Source organism: Panthera uncia, chromosome A2 (assembly GCF_023721935.1).
Source record: "Panthera uncia isolate 11264 chromosome A2, Puncia_PCG_1.0, whole genome shotgun sequence".
Lineage (NCBI taxonomy): Eukaryota > Metazoa > Chordata > Mammalia > Carnivora > Felidae > Panthera > Panthera uncia.
This window is the reverse complement of record NC_064816.1, coordinates 103,026,510-103,051,905: the sequence shown is the minus strand read 5'-3', so window position 1 is coordinate 103,051,905 and position 25,396 is coordinate 103,026,510. Positions and strand designations below refer to the sequence as shown.

The 25,396-nt window shown below is 34.2% G+C and overlaps 1 protein-coding gene across 1 annotated transcript in view; it reads left to right on the top strand.

The window, feature by feature from the left end:
- DGKB (diacylglycerol kinase beta) overlaps positions 1–25,396 on the top strand; it is a 718,768-nt gene that overhangs the window by 514,016 nt on the left and 179,356 nt on the right. The window contains exon 22 of the mRNA XM_049641565.1: positions 16,168–16,258. Within this exon, the coding sequence (XP_049497522.1) occupies positions 16,168–16,258 (91 nt within the window). The remainder of the gene's footprint in view (positions 1–16,167; positions 16,259–25,396) is intronic.

Genomic DNA, 25,396 nt, shown 5'->3' with positions numbered 1-25,396 from the left:
GACTCACACCAGCTCATCAAACTCCACACCCGAAAAACAAATAACCCAGTGAAGAAATGGGCAGAAAACATGAATAGACACTTCTCTAAAGAAGACATCCGGATGGCCAACAGGCACATGAAAAGATGTTCAACGTCGCTCCTTATCAGGGAAATACAAATCAAAACCACACTCAGATATCACCTCACGCCAGTCAGAGTGGCCAAAATGAAGAAATCAGGAGACTATAGATGCTGGAGAGGATGTGGAGAAACAGGAACCCTCTTGCACTGTTGGTGGGAATGCAAATTGGTGCAGCCGCTCTGGAAAGCAGTGTGGAGGTTCCTCAGAAAATTAAAAATAGACCTACCCTATGACCCAGCAATAGCACTGCTAGGAATTTATCCAAGGGATACAGGAGTACTGATGCATAGGGGCACCTGTACCCCAATGTTTATAGCGGCACTCTCAACAATAGCCAAATTATGGAAAGAGCCTAAATGTCCATCAACTGATGAATGGATAAAGAAATTGTGGTTTATATACACAATGGAATACTACGTGGCAATGAGAAAAAATGAAATATGGCCTTTTGTAGCAACATGGATGGAACTGGAGAGTGTGATGCTAAGTGAAATAAGCCATACAGAGAAAGACAGATACCATATGGTTTCACTCTTATGTGGATCCTGAGAAACATAACAGAAACCCATGGGGGAGGGGAAGGAAAAAAAAAAAAAAAAAAAAAGAGGTTAGAGTGGGAGAGAGCCAAAGCATAAGAGACTGTTAAAAACTGAGAACAAATTGAGGGTTGATGGGGGGTGGGAGGGAGGGCAGGGTGGGTGATGGGTATTGAGGAGGGCACCTTTTGGGATGAGCACTGGGTGTTGTATGGAAACCAATTTGACAGTAAATTTCATATATTAAAAAATAAAAAATAAAAAAATAAAAAAATAAAAAAAAAAGAAAGACAAAAAAAAAATAATAAAATAAAATAAAATGACTCACACCATATTTCTTAACATCTTATTGGTCAGAAGTAGCCACATGGCCCCCTACCACCATAAGGCGGCCACGAGGTGTAAATCCCATATGGTTTCCTAAAGGAAGAAAGTAAAAATATTTGTCAAATTGTGGTGATCCCATAATCAAAGGCAAGTGATGATAATGATTTGGACTAATGTAGTAAAAATGTATATGGACAAAACTAAATGGGCAGATTCAAAGGATATACTTGAATGAATTCTCTGAGAGTCATCCTTTTTTTTCCTCATATTTTTAATTTAAACTCCAGTATAGTTAACATACAGTGTAATATTAGTTTCAGGTGTACAATATAGTGAGTCAGCAATTCCATACATCACCCGGTGCTCCTCCATCACAACAAATGCACTCCTTAATCCCCATCACCTATTTACCCATCCTCCTCCCCTCCCCCACTTCCCCTCTGGTGACCATCAGTTTGTTTTCTGTAGTTAAGAGTCTGTTTCTTGGTTCCTCTCTTTTTTTTCTTCGCCCATTTGTTTCTTAAATGCCACATATGTCTTTCTCTGACTTCGCTTAGCAAATGGCAAGATGCCATTCTCTTTTATGGCTGAATAATATCCAGGGTCAAAAATAGGCACCATTTCTGTGTTTTCCAAGAAAGCACATGAGTTCCTAACACAATATGTAAAGTGATAGGTAAATGCATATAAACATGATTTGATACCTGCTAATTGCTCTAGGAAATGCTAAGAAACCGTCATTATCTGTAACCTCTCCTGTTATACACACCTCTCATTGTGGTCAAGATACCACAAAACAAGTCACACCCGAGTCTCAAGGATGAAGACACTCTGGATGGCACTGCTTACACATGTGTTGCTCTGACTCACCTGCTGCTTGTGGGCATAGTTGCCTTGCACTTGCATTACAGGCTACATTGCTGATTGTTCCTTCACATTTTGTTTTTAAAGTATTTCTATTATTTCTTAACACAATATGGAATATAATTATGAATGTATATTCCTTTCTAGAGGAAACCTTTGAAGAAAACTTCAAGTTTAACTTTAATATTTAGCTTTTAAATCTGTCTTTAGTTATAATTTGTTATTTGAAAATATGCTTAATTGCAACATATAATCCCCTTTCAGTTTAAATTTTTATGGAACTGAAAATAGACTAGTATTTGGTTTCAGGTAAAATACTTTGTATTATGAAACAGAGGTTAGTCAGTGCTTTGCCATGTATGAAGAGAAATGAGAGGGAAAAACAGTAAACATGAAAATATATACAAACGTTCTTCTGCCAACAGCAAATTAGATTTCCATAAGTCATAACGCTAACGTATTTGGGATACAGCAATGTAAATTTGCTAGAGGCAAAAGTATGGACTGAGGGTTAAAACCCACTCATAAAATGTAATCAATTCCAACTTTATGAATTCTTGTTAGAATAGCAAAGTTAGTATATGGCTATAGCTCTATGTATTTTGTTTTCATCGTATCATATCTATTGTATGGTAAAATGTTCCTTTCTTCTCAATTCTAAGTGGAAACAGTTATTTTATTTCACATGGATTTCATAGAGATATATGAAAACACAGTTGAAAATTGCATTTGTGATCTCACACGATACATGCTGGTACCAAATAACTTTGAAAAGAAATAAAAATAATTTACATTCAGGATCTGTCATTTATGACACATACCACCTTGAGGATTTTTGTTAATCCTCGACTTTGCAAATACCGCCATAGTTAAGACTTTTAACCTGGATTTATATAGTTCTAGGCACTATCAGTAGATTTCAAGGAGACTGTAAAACTTCTGAAATTTTAGGCATGGTCCTTTTACATATGTGTCATGTGTATACTTTAGGAAATGAGGTTCATGACTCTTACCAAAGTCTCAAAGTATCATGACCCACTGTCAATTAAGAATGGCTGCTCCGTTTGCTTCATATAATTCATGAAGCTAATTACAGACTAATTGGCTCTAGTGTCTAGATATTTTTTAGTATTTTACAGGTTTATTTTTACAAAAATGGAGGAAAAAAACTTTTTAGCCCTTCACTAGGATTTCTGCATAAGTTAGGGCTGACTGAGGAATTCAGGTTGATTCAAGTGTTAATAGAAATCTCATACCTCATCTTTACCTGTGATTTCAGGTCCTTGCTTTTGTATTGTTTGCAGATGGTTAAAATGCAATCGTTAATAATCATGGGGATAGATATAATCCATGTTGCAATGACAGAGACTTAAGTCTTAGAAAACATAGTCATATTGACTGATGCTCAGAAGTCTTGAGTCTGATCTGTGTCTGACATAACTTCCAACAAATATAGATTTGGCTTCTTCATCCACTGGAGAAAAACACTTCTGTGATGCTTTTCTGCTCTAAAAGTGGGAGCCCACAATTAATAATAGTTTTATTCCCATCATTTATTCTTCAAATATTGAGTGCTTATAAGTCTAAGGCACTATGAAAGACATTAAAATGAAACTGACAGGTAGAGCCCCTACCCTCAAGATGTTGACTGTCTAAGAGGACAGCAAAATGTTCATAATATTTTAAAGTGGTAAGTTTTGAAAGAAGGATATATATTTAATGTTTACAGTCAGTGTCATAAAGTGGTATTAGGACTACCAAATATATTCATTTATGTGACACATTTGCAGATGGTGACCTTCTGTATGATAATCTTGGTACATTTCCTTAGAAAATTCTGTTTTTCTGAAGTCTGTTTCTCCACGACTTTTGGTTCTTGAGATTTATGCTCCCGTGCAGTCTGGTCCTGAGCTTCATTAGCACCTGATTTACCATGAGTGCAGATGGTTATTGGAAATAAAAAGTCAGCCATTTCCTATGATTAAATCTCTCCTGGGCTGCATCTCTCTCTTAGCTATTTCCTTACTATTGCATATGATTCATTTGCAAGCAGAACAGTGATTATTATATGATTGTTAAATCTAAAGTGGAAAGGAAAGTAGATTATTAGAAAAAGTCTAGTAGCTTATTAATATATATGATGTGCTACAATGAAATGATTTTACTGAAGTATTAGCTAGATGATAGATTTATGGATGATGAGAGAAAATTACTCTATTTTGACGATTGAATGTAACAAAAAGAATTTAGAATTTTTTTTTCTTTCTTTTCTCTATTTGTTTGCCTTTCTTTCAGGGGTTGCTTAAATCAGTAATCCCTCAAAATGCTTCTTCATCCTGGTCACTTGCCAGTCTTTGGGCAATAATAATATTGAGAGTCTAGTAGGCAAAGGAAGCGAACTCCAGGATTGTTAGTTAATTGCAGCCTGTATTTTTTGAGCTGAGAGAAAAGCAAAACTTTGTTTCCAACAGAAATATTTCACTAGTTTTATCAGATTGGAAATAATCGTTACTTTTTCACAGTGACACTTTTATTTTGTGAAAACAATAAGAGTTTGGAAATCTTTTCACTCTTTCAGAATTTTGCACATTCTCTATATTATACTGAATTAATAAAGTTGATGACCACATGTTACAAAGCCATAAAATATAAAGAAACTAGTTGATTTGCCTGGTTATTACTATATTTATTTGCCCTATCATATTCCTCTACTTCAAAGTAAACGTCTAAGTATTCAGTTGAAAGACAAATACAGCCACAGTCACTAGAACTCTTTTCTTTCACATCCATTTCCATTATTACATTTATTTAGGTTACCAAGTTTCAACTCTGAAGGCTTGAATATACAAGGATTCTGAATACAATTTGAATATTGCTTTGGTGATTTTTTTGTTAAGTGCTTTGTTGTCATTTCATAAATGTTCGTACAGCCAGTAATTGCATCAAAAGGAAATACACAGACTGCAGAAATATAAATTTTGTATACACACTGCTACTAACAGTATTCTTCATAAGACACATAAACTGTACAGCTAAATATGTGCCCCTACTGTGCTCGTACAATCTCAGTGAGCTAACTTTTTATCTCTTCTAGGATCTTTGACCTTTTTTCAAGAAGTTTTAGGTACCTGCTTTCTACCACCGGGCCTTTGTGCCAGAAATGTGCTGCCTTTCCACTAATTGTAACCTCTCATGAAGTATCTTTGCTTTTCTTTCTTTCTCATATTACCACAGCAATTTCACAGTGTGTATTTGAGAATTCCTATCTTCCTCAGTACACTGTAGGGCAAGCACTAGAGGCAGAGCTATGGAAAGCTTTACTGGCTTTTGTATATGTTGTGCTTATCACATTTTGAGATATGTAACATGTTTTTGTGTCTTTCCCATTTCTAGTTAGCAACACACTAAACTCAATGGGTTAAAACAAGAGTAATTTATTATTTCTCATACTTCTGTGGGTTGGATAGGCAGCTCTTCAGCTTCAGGAAACCAATGGATAAGCAGGGTTCAGCTCGTATATTAGAGCTTCATCTTCACATCATTTTCCATCCTGGGCTTCTTCTCAACATGGAGTCCATGGCACAGAGCTCCAAGAGGGGGAAAGTGGCATTTACAACTTGCACGGTGTTCCTTCTGCCACATTCAGTTGGTCAAAGTAATTCCCTAAGGCTAGTGACCCGCAGATTCAAGGTGGTGGAGAAAGAGATTGAGCTCTGGAAGGGAAAAGTGACATAGTCCCACTGCATAGGGGCTTACATGCAGGACCGGAAAGAATTTGTGGACATTAAATAATACCATTAGTTATTCAATTGTAATCAAATTTTGAAGTCCAGGAATTGGCTGATTAAAATGTGTATATTTTGTTATATATTGTTTGTGATCTTATTTTATACATATTCTGTTCTAAGAATGAAAAGAGATGGAGAGAGTGGTTTATTAATTCTAAGGGGTCATAGGCAAACTAATCTCACATTTAGATACATAATGGCTATAAGCAATATGAGAGTAGAAACTTTATTTAAATAATCATTGATGACTTTTTAGCAGCTACGACAGTACTTGGCACGTAAGAGATTTTTAATACATCTTTGTTGAATGAATGACTAAACACAACTAACGGACATTTATTTGGTCTTTCTTTCATGTTCCTAAAGAAGTTGCTTTTTGTTTTCATCCATCTCAAACGATTGGGTTCTAAATTTTTAGAGAAATAGTTGAATGGGAAATAGAGTTCTTACTGACATATGTGATTTCGTGAATCTATAATAATTAACTCTGGCAAGATTCAGTGACACTAAAGCATTTTATATAATTATGAATAATCTTATGATAATTTTATGAATATTTGACCATTCACTAAAGAGTGCCTCCAAGAAATTTTCTTTTCATATTGATTGATACAAAATGACAATGAGCTATTCTCTCTAATCTGTATAATCTGTTCAGACTAGGAAACATCTCTAAATCAGTCATTAACCTAAATGAGTGACTATAAATATCCAATAATATTCAGGATGTAATGATTTCAACACTGTATCTGGGTTCACACTGTAGTACTACTTGTGTGGACAAAGTATATCATTTGGCTCGGCCTTGATTGAAGTATGCAGGTGACTTTTTATTTAAATTCTGGAAATAGTGGAACATGTGCCTAAGTACTTTAATATAGCAAAGAATGGTGATTTTTTATTTGTTTATGGTAATGTAAATTGAAAATAGTTTTATCTTATAAAATATTTCCAACTGGATTTCATCTTCATTTATTATATGTTTATATGGGTATGATTTCAAATACAAGGAAACAGTATATAGGCTAGGCATATTTTTAAAATAAAACAGTAGATGATACGAGAGAGAAAAAGAGGAAAAATGTTTCTTTCACATCTGTCTTAGAATTATCTAACATGTACTTGAATATACCAGCACAATGATTAATCCCCAAACTGTATTGTCTCCTTCTGTCAATTAGTTTATATACGAGTCAGCCTGAATATTTTATATAAATTAGAGCATATTTACTATCAACAAAAACAGATCATGATATTTCAGGGAGTCATCTGGGTCCCTTAAGATATGAATCAGTGACAAAAAATGTAATCTAAATAAGAATGGATTTACTGACTCACATGTTAGACTGTATAATTCTTCAATTTGATTAAAAATACCAATATTTTCAATATAATTCTAGTATCTGATTCCTGTCCATATCATTTTTATATACAACAATTAATGTGTTTGTAAAACCACTCCTCTGTAACATTGGAAAAAAGAGAGTTATCCCATTCTTCAGTTGTAGTGTGAGCAGAGTTTTAAGGTGAACCGCATTTTCAAAATGCAAAGTTGTGCTTCTTGTTGCAGAATTGGAAAGGGCTTCTAGTGTGTGAAGAAAAACCAAAGGTAAAAAACACTTAACTAATTTTCAGAGAATAGAAACAAGTTTTATTAGAAGTATTTTTTTACAGTGGTGACACTGTGGCAGTCTTCACAGAATAAAGGTAAGGGAAATAAGGTGTGAAGGAGCTAGAGAGGTGTAATTTTTTTTTCATTATTTTTTCAAGTTTTACAAAACAGAGCATCTAAAAATTGGTCAAGAGAAACATTAAAATGCAGCAAGGTATAATATGTTCTAATGAACAGAATTCCTAATTTAAAATTATTCTGTAATACTGAGGATAGTCATAGAGGATTTAATTGGCCTTTCAGTGATGGAAAGTAAATGTGTTTTATGAAAATATTTGCATAATATCTTTTTTCTCGTGTTGAACTCCTTATGTTGTATCAGAAACTGCTTCATCTCCTGATTTCAGATGTCATTCATATTTTAATATGCAAAGCAAATGTCATTAAACAGAGTTACTCAGTTTAATGTGAAGTCCTTTGTGTAGTTCTTAAGTGTACAAAGTTGTCAATCAATTTATATTCTGGTTAGAAAGAGTTGCCCACAAGGCAGGACAGAAAAAAAACAGGAGCTGTGTTTACTTTAAGTTTAGTGAAACTATCTCATTTAATTAACTTCCCTGAAACTAAGTAGATATTTTTTAAGTATCTGTTGAACTATATTAACACTGTGTTCTCATAATTGGTGCTTAAATAATTGACTGGTTTAGAATATTCGGTAAAAGAAAATACGGCAGACAAAAAGGGTGACAGAGTCAGAGAGACAGAAAAAGAGAAGAGGAGGAAGGGAAGTCAAATGGTGAATGTCAGAAACAGAGGTGTGGCAGGCAATTCTTTCCCTAACTAGCTCAACACATTCAATTCATATTATCCAGCTGGTTGTCCGTGCTGCCACTAACGGCCATTTGGTCTTCCTAGGAGTACTTCCAGCGGGCAATATTGTAAGTGTGTAATTATAGTCTCATCATCATTTTGGTAAGTGCAAAAACATAATTGTATCATGGTCCTCAGAAGTGACCAGGCTCTTACTCAATTTGCTCAAGTTTACCAAGTAATAAAATTTATATACCACTTAAAATAGAGGGAAGGAGGTGGTAATTCCTTTCTAGGGATTGGAATACAGTTCTTTCATTCAAGACACCATATCCATGGTATCACAATCCACAAAAACCATATTAACTCCCAGACTGCTTGATAATCATGGAATTAGAGCAAGGGAAAAGGGAGGGTTTGAGGAGCTGTGTTAGAGGGAAAACCTGACCAATTTCCTTCCTTAAGTAAGTCTTGCAATTCCCTTTTACTGTGCACATGCCTACAGCATCCCGTAAACCTTTAATACTTACAATTAATATGAAATAATTTAATGTTGTTCCCTGACTAGGTATTAAGTGTTGCACAAGCAGAAACTTCTTTTATTCTATGTACAAATGTAATCCCAATGTGTGTTGTGGTACCTGTCTCGATGAGGTGTACAGAACATTGAATAATTTCTGTCCCACCAGAGAGAAGAGCAGTCTAGTTTCCCTTGATGTCCAGAGTTATACATGGAGACCTGCTAATTCTCACATTTGTAGTGCCTTCCTCTTTTTTTGCTTTTAAATACAGTGAAGGCATGTTCATGTAGTAGTCACTTTCTAGTTATGAATAAAATAATCCATTTAAATAAATTATAACTTTCTTTTATAAAGAGGCATACAGAGCTTAATTACATTTTCACCATCCATTTTGGCTTGGCTCAACATATTCCTGTTTATCTTAGTGGGAAATACTATCTCTACCTTAAATATTTCTGCAGATGATCTCAGACATCATGATGTATTTCATCAATTCACGTTTCACTAGGTGACTCTGTTCCTAAGTTATTGGATATATAGGAAGGTAATTTGATATATGGGAAGTTTCTGGATATGGGTGATGGTAAGAAGTATGAATTTACTAGCTGCTTAGTAGTCATTACAGACTTCATTGACTATAATGTAAGCAACAGATGCAAATTAGAGATACTTCAAAAAGGGATGTTTTACGAAGTTTCTTACAAGATTGTTTCAAATATATATACATGGAAATAATTCTTAGAAAATTCAGGGGGATAGCAAGTCATGACAAAAGTAAGTGTAGTTATGTTGGCATGTCTAGTCAAAATATAAGCACAAGTAATTATGCTGAATAGAAATCCTCCACCTTAACTCCCTTCTTTGTTACCACTGAGTTTCACATCTAGAAAACTTGTATGACAAATAAATCACCTCATTTAGATTTTCTAAATATCTCATTCATAATAATATATGTGAAAATTCTCTTAAAAACTATAATGAGCAGTGTGTCAGCTGCTGGTAACAGAATACACAAAATAAATAAAAGTTTATTTATAAATCTCCCATGAATAGAAATCCAAAGACAGACTGTTTCACAGTTGGCTGATAAGGCAGGGATCTGGGTTAGCATGTCTAGGTTTCCCATGCCTTTTCCTTCATAGTGGCAAGATGGCCGCTCCATCTCCAATTATAATCTTACATGACAACATGCAAAAACAGGAAAGGAGGGGCAGAGCTTTCATTTTGCATGTGTCTCTTTACCAGAGAGGAAAATCTTTCATAGAAACCCACAGTATACTCCCATCAGGTCCCATCGGTCAGCTCTAGATTACATTGTTATCTTTAGTTGGCTTATTTCAGGAGAGGGGAATAGAAGTTCTTTTAAAATAGAAATATGAACAAAGGAGTCATCTAATGATGACCTATATGACCTATAACATTTCCCTTTTGGCTTAGGGAGAAGTTTCAGGTGATGCTGCATTCATTATTACATTTAATGAGAGACAGTATGGGAAAAAAGCTAGAATTTCTTGAGTTAGGTTATGCTCCTTCCCATATGATGTTAGGAGAATGAGTTTGCAGCCTCATTGGGTTCACCTGTGACAGTGTCTTGCTCAGTAACAGCAGCAATTATTGCTATCACAATTTTGTTTCATCTTTCAAACAGTTTTCTTAGGGAAGCTTTCATGATTGTGAAATACTTAATAGTAAAGATCTAATTATTATGGGAAGATACTCAATTGTAAGCATGCCTGGACATCATTTATACATTTTATAGGTTTAGTTTTACATTTCATGTAAGTATTAATTTATCACTGCTCTTGGGACCTTACCATGTAGATACTTCTTTAGCATGGACTTGGCAATGTGGCATCACTACTGCTTTTATTCTTTTCCATTCTCACTCTCCTAATTATTTCTAATAAAAAGTGGAGAAAACATTTAAGAAAGAAATGGTTGATTAGCACGTACAGTAGAAAGTTCTTATATACAAAAACACTCATATATAACCACATATTCTTTTTCTTTTATAAAGAGAATTTAAAAAAATAATTGAAAAGTCATACTGAAACTTTTTGATCTTTGGATGCATCCTTTTGTAGGGGAAATTTCTTTACTCATGTCAGAGCAGTTCAGGTTAAAAATTGTACTTTTAGAATATCCATCTTTTTTTACACACTAAGACAGAACATTGTGTGATTCTGTCTGAAGTTTCTGTAGCTTGTTTCATTGTCTCCTGGGGACTTACCATGCATATCTTATGAATGAGCATTAGATACAAGCACTTTTATATGTCATTAGAAAGAATTATATCTGTACCTATTGTTTGGAGATATGAAAAATGTTTGCTCTCTTTGGCGTGAATATAAAATATCCCCACTATGGTCATTACAGCTGTGTTTCTTCCTTATGAAATAATATTATCAACATTATTCACTTGCTGTGAAAGGATTATAAATTACTAGTTACAAAACAACAACATGGGTTTCAGGGTATCAGTAAAATGTGTAGTATTTGACAATACAGAATATAGGGTCCCTTCTGCCACTAGTACGTTCCTGTGGGTAGTAATTGCCATAAAACTATAGTTTCAAATTTCTGTAAGCAAATGTATAACTCTTTGTGCACTTCAGTGTTTAATACTGTGATTTTTATAAACTGGAGTAAGAGTGCCCATTCATTCCCAAATCTCAAACTTTAAGCAGCCTTTTTCATAACCATTTATTCGTGTATTTACAGTTGCCAGTGAAAAGAAAAAATTAAATTGCAAATCTCATTTGGTTGGGTATAGACTTCATTCTTAACAAATGCCTGCTACTGTAGGTAGTCCGTACAGATGACAGTTTGCAGATGTCAAGAGGTGACAGCCTAAGCTACAAGTGTCCCCAGCCTTGCCCCCTTATGTTAACCTATGGTTGCTGCATTGTCAAGGCCCCGCTGCCCTGCCCGCTCTGTTTGTAGCCCTCCCCCCGTAGGAGCTTCTCCTGCCTGGGGCTGCAGCTCTTAGATGCTGCTGGTCTGCCCGGGAATCAGGTCCCACCACGGCATTACCACTAGGCTTGTGTATTTTTACCTCACTAAGTTTGGTAAGAAGCGAGTAACCCTATAACCAGTGTTTAGTGTCATGGCTTTTGATACTGAAAGATAAATAAAACTGAATTGATTGTATGACATAAATGCACCTCTTGAAACACTTACCCTATTGCTGTGAGCCAAGAGTGCTGCCTGCATCTTTTAACACTGATACTGTTAGCCAAGTTCAAAATTCCTGCTGTGTTCCTAGCATGTTCTGTAGAGTTGTGAGACTGAATCTTACCATTAAAGTTAGTGAATCGTTAGAAACATTGTTCTTCATGAGAAAATGATTTTCAAGCCAGAATTGAAATAACTGTTGAAATACTTTCATAACAGGACAAAAGTGAAAGAAAGCTAGTGAAAAAAAATGAGATTTTTGAAACATCCCTAATGGATAGAAAAACATACTGGTTTTAAATCCTTTCTAACTAAGCTACTTAAGGCATTGTTTTTACTTTCATATTGAAAAGCAATGATCAAAAGAGTTTTATTTTCTTATCTCATGAGCATGTTATCCATAAAATATAGGTAGAATTGCTTAGTTAAGGATGCTTGAAAAGGGGAGTCAAGTGTCTAATAGAAGGCTTTTCAGATGTTTGCATATTAAGTAGTAATATCTTAATAATTTTATATATATATTTATAATAGAATAAAAAAGAAAGACATCTGTGAGAAAAAAAGCTGACCCTTAATTTTAAGAGTAATTTCACTGAATTAACAACTCTCTGTGTTTATGACTTCTGAGCTTTCTACATAAGATAAATGAACCAGTTTGACCCTTCTCTTTACGTTTCAACTTCATTAGAAATGATCTTAATATCTAATTAGGCTCTTTGTTATTCTTTGTGGGAAATGCACTAGCAATGCATGTTCCGTTTGTTTGTTTTATGTTTGCTGCATTTACAATACGTAGCAGACAAAAGCCAAATCAAAAAACATGTATACCAGGAAGAAAAAAAATCCAAGGAAAGTATATTGAGATTAAATGACCTGTTTGTAAGTTCCGAACTTGGAGAACAAAATATTACCTACATTTTATAATGACAAGTATGATTCTTTGCTTGAACAAAATATCTGGTAGTTTACATTTCCCTGAGGATATGTAAAAAAGACAAAGTGGCCGTTGGGAAGAAAATCTTGACAAATGTGAGCTCATTTTTAAAAGTTTTTACCTGAACATCTGGTAGCCACGCACGTTAAATATTAAACCAAAACCTGTGACTTACAATTAAATTCATTGAAATAGGATTTAATATATTAATGAATTAAAATTATGATAATATGGGTCACTTCTTGTAGGACATTTGTCATCATACCTGGAGTCACAAAACCTGTCTAAGAATACAATAAATTTGAATTTGGTGTGGATGTTTCACAGTGTGTTAAATGTCCAGTTACCTTATTATTCTTAAAGTCCAAAGCTACATGTTTTCTCTGGCAAATTTGAGTTTGAATTATTTGGATCATTTTCTAATGTTAGCTGTAAAAGTAAATAGCATACATGCTTAAATGTGCTTTTTTGCATTTCTACAACCTAAAGACCAGTTTGGTTGAAAAAATAAAATTTAACAGCTTTTAATTTGTCATGTGGAATCTGATTCTATGTGTTTTTTATTACCTCCATATATTTATCTAAGTGAAACATAAAATGGTTGTAATAATGGAGAATTTAAAGCAGCTTTTGCACATGAGCAGTAATGCTAACTAATATGGGGAATAAAGACTGAATGTAAATTCTCAGAGTTTCTTTTTTTGGGGGATGTATTTCCTAAAGTTGGTATATTTTGGTTAGCTGATACAAGCCCTCCATCATCCTAATTAAGCTATGAAGAGTTTTGATGGACAGAATGGGAAAAAAAGTAGGGAGTAACCATTGATAAGGAATATAAGCAGTCTCATGTATGTATATGTATGTGTGTGTATGTGTGCACATCTATATATATTTAATTTTCAAACTACCATGCAATATACATTAGATCACAGAACCTGTCATAATATAAACACACATCCTTCTTTTGCTGGAGTAATGTTCTGGTATTTCTACATGTATATCCAGAAATAATAACCTTGGTATGACAGAAATCTATATAATCTAATATCATGAGTTCCTACTGATACTACTTAATTTACGCCCCTTATATTGAGCCTCTTTTCTCCCTTTCCCTTGCCACTCGGTTTAGCCCTTCATTTATATTTCATTTGTACTATTCCAATAGCCACATTTCTGTTCACATGACTAGCATTTCAACATTTTAGCCCCCTTATTCATTTCAGCTAAACTTACTGCTCATAAACCAGAGCTGGCCATGTCACTCAACTGGTAATAAAGGTCTGTCAGCATCCTATTAATCTAGAATGTCAACTCCAAACCTCCTAGCTTGACATATATGTTCTGAAACAGACCTTTGTTAGCCCCTACCCTGTATTCTCTTAAGTCATTCTGCATACCTAAACTGCCCAGAACTTGTTTTTCTTCCTTGTTCGCCACCTTCTACTGACCTATTAAAGTGTCGCCTTATCTTCTGAAGCTCTCTGGCCTCTCCCAGGAATAAGCGGTTGACTCACTGAAATGTTTCCCCATAACATTTTGTTCATATATTATATAAAGAATTAACTTTTTAATCATTTCATATGTCCATAATCTTACAACATTCTGCGCTCCTTGGAAACAAAGCATTGTGTTCATATTTATATATTTACAACTTAACACAGTAGCATATGGAAGTTAATGTCCTTACTGAATATTTGTTGAATGAATGAATGGATGAATAAATGAGTCCAAGAAGGTCTGGATAAAATGCTAACACAAGTGTTATTAGAAAACTTGCTGAACATAGAGAGACAGTTCCAAAACGTCATAAAACATCTACTTGTTATTATCCTAAGATTGTCTTGAAACTACTGCATAAAATCATTATTTCCCTCTCAGTTTATTGAATGCCATGTTTTCATCAGAATGATGAATCAATAGGAAAATATTTTTAATTTGTGTAACTTCAGCCATTGTGTAAATTTGTAAACTTACATATATTGAATGAAGTAGATATTTACATTAATTTAATATAAATTTGCCTATAGGCTCAGGCCCACAGATCTTGGTGTTAAACCTATTCTATCTAATTAGCTATCATCTCTTTCTAACTACTCACATATATGAAGTCAGGCCATAACTCGAGGAAAATATTCTCCAAAAAAGAGTAAGGATTCATGGTACTAGAATCCTAGGCATAGGACACTTTCAGATTACTGGCCTGAATATGGTGATTGATACAACAAGAGCTAGTGAAAATTTTGTAAGTAAATAAGTCCTTGTATGAGGCTATTATTGGACATGTCTAGATAGATGAAATTAGTTTTATAATTCCTAATTTCATATTAGAGAACTCTATTCAACACACTGTAATAATAAACGTTGTATTAGGCTCCATGTAATTTTCCATAACTGATCATAGGGCTGAATTAAGTAAGGTCCTCGCCAAATGTATTTTTAATTGTTGAAATGTTTTACCTTCTAATGTGAAAAGCCCATATCAATATTTATAAGCCAAAAAGAATAATTTGTTATGAGAGATATATTTGAATATGGCAAAAATTTTTGTTTTGCCTTTATGTGCAAAAATGTATCTTATTTTACCTGCTTTTCTTCTAATTGAGGGCATAATACCTTGTTAAAATACGTGTAATTAAAAATTGCGGGTTTTTTTTCATGAGAATGAACTTTTAAATTCAATATTGGGTAATACACTATTACCTAATGTAATTAAGTTACATTAAATGATCATAAATTTATTTACCTGGCACAAAGAAAGATAGGGTTACTGGATCATGGGAGAAAATAAATTTTGAGCATCTTACTTCCAGATAATATACTAAAATATTTTAAACTATATTTTTTGCAACTTTTGTTATACTGATAAAATACTACTACTTCTTTTGTTCTTCCATATGGTATCATAGTTTTTCACTACTATTCACAGAAAAGAGGCTACTGTCTGAAAAAAATAATGGTTATCCCAAAGTTACTAAATTTTATCTTTATGGATAACCACTATTTTTTTTTCTTTTCAATATGCTATTCAATCATATCAATCTCTGATGAATACCTAACCATCTAGAAATATTTAGCATTGTTAGCTTAGTCTCATTTTTCTCATAAAAAGCTCCAATTGTTTTTTTTCCCTTTATGATTATAGAGTTGCTGGTCTAAATCAAGTTGTCTCTGAACAAGCTAAGAATTATAAGCACTAAAATCATATTTTAAAACCTGAGCAACCAATATATATAAAAGTCAAAAATATACTTGTATCTATCAGATCAACATATTCTTCTAATTCCCTCAGAGGCAATCATATAATTTGACACCAACATTTAAGCTTTGAAAATTATGTGACCATCTATTATGTTATAGATGGTATATGTCCTCAAACCTTTTTTATGACTTATAATACAAGAAAGGACTGCTCAATTAAAAAAAAAATCCCTTCTGTTATTGATAATTGCCTAAGCTGCTTCTTCCTTTCCTTTTTCAGAATGAAGAACAAATTTTGGTATTTTGAGTTTGGCACATCTGAAACTTTCTCAGCCACCTGCAAGAAGCTACATGAATCTGTAGAAATAGAAGTAAGAAACATGAATTATATTTTATAATACAATGAAATGGCTTGAGTTTGGTTATTAATGTTTGTGACAGCCCATGTGAGGAGTTATACTTTGAGCAATCCATATAACTTTAACCCACAATCCTAAAATTTCATTTCTGTCACTCATTGCGACTCCAACACTATCTGAATTATTAGTATAAAGTTAAGTTTTGAGTATAAGTTGTTTTAATACACTATAAAAGGATGAGAGGTGGGACACAACTTTAGAAATCATTGGAGAAGTTGCTAGGCATAGTGTGTTTAGAAAAATGTAAAATGAAGGAAAGTACTTGAAAAGAAAGGAAAAAAGTTGCCAGATACATTAAAGAATACTTTATTTTCAGGTCTCAATATCTTACAATCTTTAAAACACAGTTAACTAAAATTGTACTTGATTTTGTGAATAAAACTTAAAATATATACTTTTCCATTCCATTCCCATTCATTAACTAGATTTTTCTCAGTTCCCGAGGTTGCCATTTCCCCATTACATTTATAGGAAGCGGAAAAACCAAAAAAGAGCAAAGATAGCAAGAAAGACAAACTTTGAAAAGATTTGGAGCAAATAGGTCCTCCAAAAGAATATAGCTACTGTGGGACTAAAATTTTTGGAGGTGGGTTATAATATAAAATGACTTAGTTTTGTTGAGAGATTTTAGGGGGTTAAGAAAAAGGAAAAGTTATGTTTTGTTGAGTGGTAAAGACAAACCAAAGGAACATAATTATGAAACAAGAACATCTAATGACTAGCTGATAAGAATTGTGAAATATTGGCTTTAGCACTTTTTATTTTAAAAATGAATGCATAACTTACCTACTAAGACCTAATCATTAGTGGTATATATTCAGGTAATGAGTTTGATAAACAAAATTAGTTATGAATCCATTGGATCATAATGGCCTGCCTAAATTCTTCATTATTCCAGATTTCTCGTTTACTGTTAATGATTGTGACAGCAAAAGTGGTCCTATTTCAGAATGTGACCTTTTTGGGGTTTTTTGGTGGATAAATTCAAGTATTAGAAGTACAATTGGTGATCATGGAATGGAAAATACCCTCCGTGACCGAATCAGATCATAACCTGAAAAGGAATATAATCCCAAAAAATGAAGGATTTGGGTTCGACCTGGGCTTTCTGTAATTACTGTTCATCAAGATTTATATATGTATATATTTCATATACATATGTAGAGAGTGATATATTTAGATAGTTATATATATATATATATATATACACATATATATTTATAAAAAATAAAAAGCAATATTTCTTTACCTTTAAAATAATTATTTTAAGAAATTCTCAATAAAGTGGATTTTGAGCATTGTTTTACCCTCAGAAACCTATGCTCAAAGAAAATCCATAGAAGGCAAAAATGAAAAAAATAAAAGTATGACTTCTGGTTGAACTTAGGGTGAATACTCTGAAGCCTCTTGCACTTCTCCTTGCTTTATCCTACCACTGAACACTGACTGAAAAAAATGTTGAACTAGGAGAGAGAATTCATGGATAGGAAAACTCATTATTGTCAGGATGTCAATTCTTCCCACCTTGATCAATTGGTTCACTACAATCACAGTCAAAATCCCAGCAGATTTGTGGGTGAGTGAGTACTAACAAAATGATTATAAAGTTCCTATGGGGAGTCAAAAGAGCCAGGATGTCCAACACAATATTGCAGGAGAAGAATAAAGCTGGAGGACTGACACTACCTGACTTCACGGCTTACTATAAAGCCACAGTAATCAAGACAGTGTCGTACTGATGAAAGAAGAGGCAAACAGATCAATGGAATAGAATAGAGGGCCTAGAAATAGACCCACCCCATAAATATACTCAAGCTTCTTTGACAAAGGAAGAAAGCCAATGCAATGCAGCAAAGGAAGTGTTTTTTTACTAATGGTGCTAGAATAACTGGATGTCCACTAACAAACAAAAAAACAATCTAAAAGAAATGAATTCACTCTTAACAAAAGTGAACTCAAAATGTATCAAGAACCTAAATGTAAAACATGCGACTATAAAACTTCTAGAAGATAACATAGGAGGAAATCTAGATGGCCTTGAGTGTGGTGATGCCTTTTAGATACAACACCAAAGGCGCACAAACAGTAGAAGAAATAATTGATAAGCTGAACTTCACTGAAATTAAAAACTTCTTCTCTGTGAAAGACGTTGTCAAAAGAATGAGAAAATAAGCCACAGACAGAAAATAATTGCAGAAGATATATCTGATAAGAGACTGTTAACCCAAAATATACAGACTCTTAAAACTTAATAAGGAAATAAACCACTCCACTGAAAAAAATGGGCCAAAGACTTTCACAGATACCTCACCAAAAAAAGACATACAGGTGGCAAATCACCACATGAGATGATGCTCCATATCACATCATCAGAGAAATTTAAATTAAAACATTAATGAGATACAGCACTACACCAAAACACCAAATGCTTGTGAAGAGGTGCAGCAGTAGGAACTCTCATTTATTGCTTGTGGGAATGCAAAATGGTACAGCCACTTTGAAAGACAGTTTGGTGGTTTGTTACAAAACTAAACATATTCTTACCATATGATCCAGCAATCATCTTCCTTGGTATTTACCTAAAGGAGCTGGAAAGTTATATCAACACAAAAACGTGCACACGGTTGTTTACAAGTTTAATAATTGCAAAACTTGGAAGAAAACAAGAGATCCTTCAGTAGGTGAATGGATAAAAAGACTATGATACATTCAAACAATGGAATATTATTTAGTGCTAAAAAGAAATTAGCTATCAAGCCTTCAAAACACATGGAGGAAACTGAAATGTGTTTTCCTAAGTGAAAGAAGCCAATCTGAAAAAGCTGCATACTGTATGATGCCAACATATGACCTTCTGGAAAAGTAAAACTGTAAGACAGTAAAAAGATCAATGGTTTTCAGGGGTTGTGGGGAGAAGGAGAGATGAACAGGCAGAGCAAAGAGAGGATGTTAGGGCAGTTATAATACTCTGTAAAATATAACAATGGTAGAAAACTTCCTTGGTTTGTTCAAACCCAAGGAATGAACAGTTGGAGTGAACCCTAATGCAGACTATGGGCTTTAGATGATTGTGATGTGTCAATGTAGGTTCATCAGTTGTAACAAATTTACCACTCAATCCAGGACGCTGATAAATGGGGATGCTGTGCCTGTCTGTTAGATAGATGGGAAATCTCTGTACGTCCCCTTGAATTCTGTGGTGAACCTTAAGCTGCATGAGAGAAACAGAGAAAACGTGAGTGGGGAAGGGGCAGATAGAGAGGGAGACAATTCTAAACAGGCTCCACACTGTCAGCGAGGAGCCTGATGCGGGACTCAAACCCACAAAACTGTGAGATCATGACGTGAGCCGAGATCAAGAGTTAGACGGTTAACCAACTCCAGGCACCACCCCCCCAAAAAATAAAGTCTTAATTTAATAACATGTTGATCTAGAATATAACATTATATGTCAAAAAGGTAAAAAAAAAAAAAAAAAAAGAGAGATTTAGAAAACATAACAAAGGACATTCATTTGAATGAAAATGAAAATAAAGCACATTTTATGAAAAAAAAAGTTTTAATGATAAAATTGTATGGTTTTGTTTCACACAGCTTTATATTCTACAGAAAATTGATTTAGAATGCCCCCCCCCAAGAAATATGGGCACCTAGAATAAGTTATTCTTCCTGGTGTCTTACTTTTACAAGCCCTCCAAATCTGGCTTCCTAGCTCTGCATTTACCGGCATATTTGGGGTCACATTGCAATATCATGTATAAATCAGAACCAGTGCCATGCCCTCACCACTTTCTTGTTGCATATCCTGAATACTGTTATAATGTTATGTATTTATCTCAGTTCTAAAACTTGAGGGGTGTGTGTGTGTGTGTGTGTGTGTGTGTGTGTGTGTTTGTGTGTATAGATGGTAACGCAAAACCGGCTTTTCTACTCACTTTTTAATGAATCCAGTCTATCATAGTAGCAAAATATGCCTTTCTACCCTCAAGGTTACTTTATAATTTAATATAACAAAAACGGTAATTTGGAAATTGGATTCTGTTTGCTGTTGCTCCCTACTTGGCCTAAAACTGTACCAACCATGATTTGAAAATACATAACTAAAGATAAAAATACAAGAGTACCTCAAGTAGATACATGCTTTATCAGCAGCTTCTTCAAAACAAACTATTTGCTCTGTGACACTTTATTTCACTTTTCTTTTTCATAGAGGAAACTTTTTCCAAAAGGGATGAATATTTGGAAAAATATGAATACCATGGTATAAGAGTTGATAATAATAGCTAATTTTTATCTCTTATTAAGTATACTGTCTTCTTGGTGCTAAGCAGTGTGTATACATTGTCTGATTTAAGTCTTTGTCAATCAATTAGAGAGGTTCCCATATATTTCCACTACAGAGATGAGCAAATGAGCATGTTATTTAATAATTTAAGAGAAACAAGAATTGTGTTGCTGACAAAATGTGTAAATCTAAGGAAATAAATAAATTGGAAATGATATATATAATAGGAAAATATATATGATATATATAACATGTGTAATATATATAGCATGCAGGCATATATATGACGTGAAAGAGAGATGAACAAAGGTGAAATTTTTAATTTTAAAAATTTAAATTATTCTCTTTGTTACAAAAGATAAATAATACAATGAAAAGTCTTAAAATTAGAAGATATGTTAAAAGCAAAGTTTGTGTTAAACTATTTGGGGCATAGATGTGCACCTAAGAGTCATAGGTCAACATCTGGAAATGAAGCTCTAAAGTTGGTGGACTTTTAATTTGTTCCATGTACCAGGCAACATTCATGAGAAAGTAGAATAGTCCATTTTCCAAAGTTTTTCAGTCTTTTGGTTAATTTCTGAGACTAAGAAAGATGGTATGTTTTGAGGGTTAGAATTTCCATTCCAAAGCGCTAAGATTTGTTTTAGTGATTAAGTACTTCTATAAAAACCAAAATGATCTCCAGGATTAACAAAGGGCAAGAAGCCTCAGGGACACAAAATAAATCCAGAAGGATTCTACAGTGAAGATTCTTCCTACCCAGTAATCTGCAAAACACTGAGCTTTTAAAGACAATGGGGCAAACTTTTATAGCTCAGCCTCTGTCCCATCTGTATCACAATTACCTTGGATACTCCTTCAACACATATATAGAGCACCTTAGCTGGGTCTCAGCCATACCAAACCACAGTCTTGGGGCGGTGAAATAAAATTTGTGGACGGACATTTTTTAACAACTTTATTGAGGCATGTTTGACATACCAAAAACTGTACATACTTAATATATACAACTTGATGAGTTTGGGGATAAATGTGTACCCATGAATCCATCACCACAATCAATGCCATCAGCATACCCATCACCTTCCCTCTTTGTGAAGTGTGTGTGTGTGTGTATGTGTGTGTGTCTGTGTGTGTGTGTTTATGTGTGTGTGTGTGTCAGAGACAGAGAGAGAGAGAGAGAGAGAGAGAGAGAGAGAGAAGGACACTTACAAGATCTATCCTCTCTTCTAAAGCTTTCTAGGTGATTTTTTTTTTTTTTTGCTAATGAAATTCTAAAAGCAGTAAGAAAGGAGACTATAAAAGTGTGGACCTCAACAAATGTCACTAAAAACAAAAGTTGGACTCGTTAAATCCAAAACATAAACAACTTCTTATTCCACAAGAGAGTAAGAAATGTGGTAGGGGTGGGGCATAGTGTTATTTTATTAAGATAAAACATCGTAATTTTTCTTAGGAGAATGAAGAAGAAATGAGACAAGTAAAAACAGAGTGAATGACCAAGAGATGAATGAATATTCTCTTCTGTTTAGCAGAAGTTATTTTTAATGAGATAACTTCTGGTAAGAATTCTAATATCCCAGCAATAATTTTTAGCCTTCGCAGTATCTATTAAAAAAGAAAAATATGTAAAACTCAACTGATTTTCTGCTGATACTTATGGCTAATGCTGGATATCTTGAGCCAGCGATATTATCATCAACATGTTTAGCAACTGTGTGTGTGCATGCGTGGTACAGGCCTCAAAGTTTCCTGTTTTCGGGTTTGCCTCCATCTTTCTCTCGCTTGCCTACCAGCTCCCATTCTTCTCTGAAAGTCGTCTTGCGATTATCCACAATGAAGACTTCTATCACTACCACTGGACTGCCAGCTAATACTAAAATCACTTAAAAGGCATGCCCTGGGCCCCTATACCACACTGTCTTTTGTAGATAGAAGTCATAAAATGCATTTCAAAAAACAGTGAGCTTACCCACGGGAAAATATAGAGTACCCCAGCCTTCAAACATCAGGAGAGATGCTGTTAGGCCATTTATGTGTACAGGAGTGTTTTATTTTTTTAATTTTTTTTAATTTTATTTTAAAAAAATTTTAGTGTTTTTTTTATGTCTGAGAGACACAGAGAGACATGGCACGAGAGGGAGAGGGAGACACAGAATCCGAAGCAGACTCCATGAGACTCGAACTCACGAACCGTGAGATCATGACCTGAGCCAAAGTTGGATGCTGAACCAATTGAGCCACCCAGGCACCCCTGTACTGGTGTGTTTTAATTAGTGGATTTGCTGTTGTTCTCTGCAAATACATACATAATTGGGTGTTACGAATCCATATGAATTTGAAGAAACTCTTCTAAAAGTACACATAAGCTATTTTACTCCAGGCTACTTTATATAATGAACAAAGCAATGTCTGTATGCTTGATTAAATCAAATTATGGATAATTTTTATTTGACCTGGGCAAAGAATTAGACTCCAATGGAAAAATATTTACAGGGTATCATTAATTATATCTCATCAAATCTATCCACACTTATAACTCTCCTAAGTTCCTCACATTCTGAATTTTCCTATCAAATGACATGTTAACTGAATCTCAAACAATACATTTATTTATAAAAGTTTGTCTTTAACATCTCTGCATAATTTGGTGCAAGGTATGTTTGTTTGTAAGCAAGGATTAAACTACACTGGCAGAAAAAAATTAAACCATCTTCATTTCTTTTAGGTAAATTTGTGTGTGGATAAGATCTTCCAAATTAAAACTGAAAAGAATGGACAGTGGCCTCATAGCATCACAGTCTGCAAATAGCTCCCATAGTACTATATGTTAACGACCTTTTTTCTACATAATAAAAATATTCAGGATTTATTGACTAACTGAGGCTGTTAGCTTTTAAGCTTTTATATTCTTTCCTCTGTAGCTACCTTTTTAAGAATCATAAATCTTCAAAGCGGATGAAAATATTATGTGACACAGTATTATAACTTGTTTATATTTCATAGCCTTCACGTCAGCTTTTATTTCCATGCACTCAATTGGTGTGCTACAATTCCTGGTCTCCATCTGAACTAGCCCCGAAATTTTCCAGACTAATGAACAAAATGTTAAAGCAAACAGAGGAAGGTAACCTGGGGTCAAGAACTAGTGGAAACAAATCATTAATAAATAGCAATTTATGTAAGTACGTTGTCCTGCTCTCATCGAAAACTCAGTGTTCTTCATTAGTCCTTCTATGGGACTCCTTGAGGATTTTTTTTTTTCATTTTTCCGAAAGCTGCTTGCTCTGTTTCCTTGAAACTACACGTGAGGAGACTTGGAAAAGTGAAAACATGAATAATAGTATACACTGGTATTTTTCAATTGTCACATGTAACTCCCCTAGTTCAATTAAAACGAAAAAGCCTGTTTGCAACCGCTCTCCTTTTCTGCAGATGAACAAAGGAATACTCCTTCACTAATTCTGAAAGTAACTTGTCACAGTGGGGTTCTAAGGCCTAGTCAAATAATTGTCTTAGTGTACTACCTGCTGTGTTCAATATTGAGTGAAAATGGAAGCCAGGCCCTAACTCTAGCTTATTTCACAATTCTTCTGTTATTTAAATGATTTTAGTCAGTTTGGGGAAAGCCAGACCTTTATAAATTAACAGCAGGGAAATACCAAAGGTGTCAGATTGCATATTTATCATCTTTTTCGTGTAATACTTAAATATGTATTAAGAAGTGACTGACATAAATTAGGCAGATTTCAGAAGCCACAGGCCGTGGCTTGTAGAGGACCCCCTTCTGCTTGACATTTCATCCTTGTCAAAGATCAAATTATTTTAATTTAGGCTGCAAATTATAAGGAATGAAGACTTCTTTGTGGGAATTCCCTGTGGTAATCTGACTTTTGTTGTTACTGCTGCTTGTCAGTGTGCAAAAGATATAATATGCATGCAAATAAGGTTAAAAAATATGTACTATCTAATTATCCAGCCAGTACATTCCACTTGAAGACAGTGGGAGGGCTGACACACAGTATGTGTTTGATTCATTGAGGCCTGCAGGGTATTTACACAAGATTACTTTTAATTATGAAATTAATATCTGTTTATCTAGAATATATAGCAGTAAGTGAGTATACACATGAGCAGAATTCTTTAGTAAAAAGAAATCATCTTAATTTAATACATGAAAAGGAGGAAAAAAAAATCGCTTGTTTCTAGGGGGGAAAAAAGGCATCATCCAGACCTTGGTTTCACCCCCTTTGAAACAAATTGAATGAAAACTTGGCACCTTCGCTAGAATTTGTTTCTAGCCCTGCCAAGTAGACTCAAGATGTGTTGCTTTATTTCACAGTTTTTATATTTTAGCGAACAAGATGCAGGATTAGATTCGGCACGAAGACACAAATGTGGAAAAAAGAGAGATTTCTTGTTTGTTTTTTGTCTTTTCATTTAGGTGGAGCATTATCTCTTCTAGGTTCAAAAATTCATCCTTTCCATGAGAGACAGATGAAGTCAGTATCAGTGTTGTTTGTTTCTGAAATAACGCGTGGCAAATAAAACAGCCCCACTGCAGATAGACTTCAGTTTAGGAAGTGCATATCCCTAACAAAGTTCTTTGTAAAACAAAGTGTTACATATTTGCATCTCTTCTCATATCAGCTCATATCAGCTGACGAAGGGAAAACAGTATCTGGGATAAATTCACAGTAAGTGCCATTTTAGAAACCTCAAAGTGAACGAACAAATAAATAATAATTCCAAAAATACAGCATGGCCTTGCCATTCTCCACACGTGTCCCTCAGTAAAAATG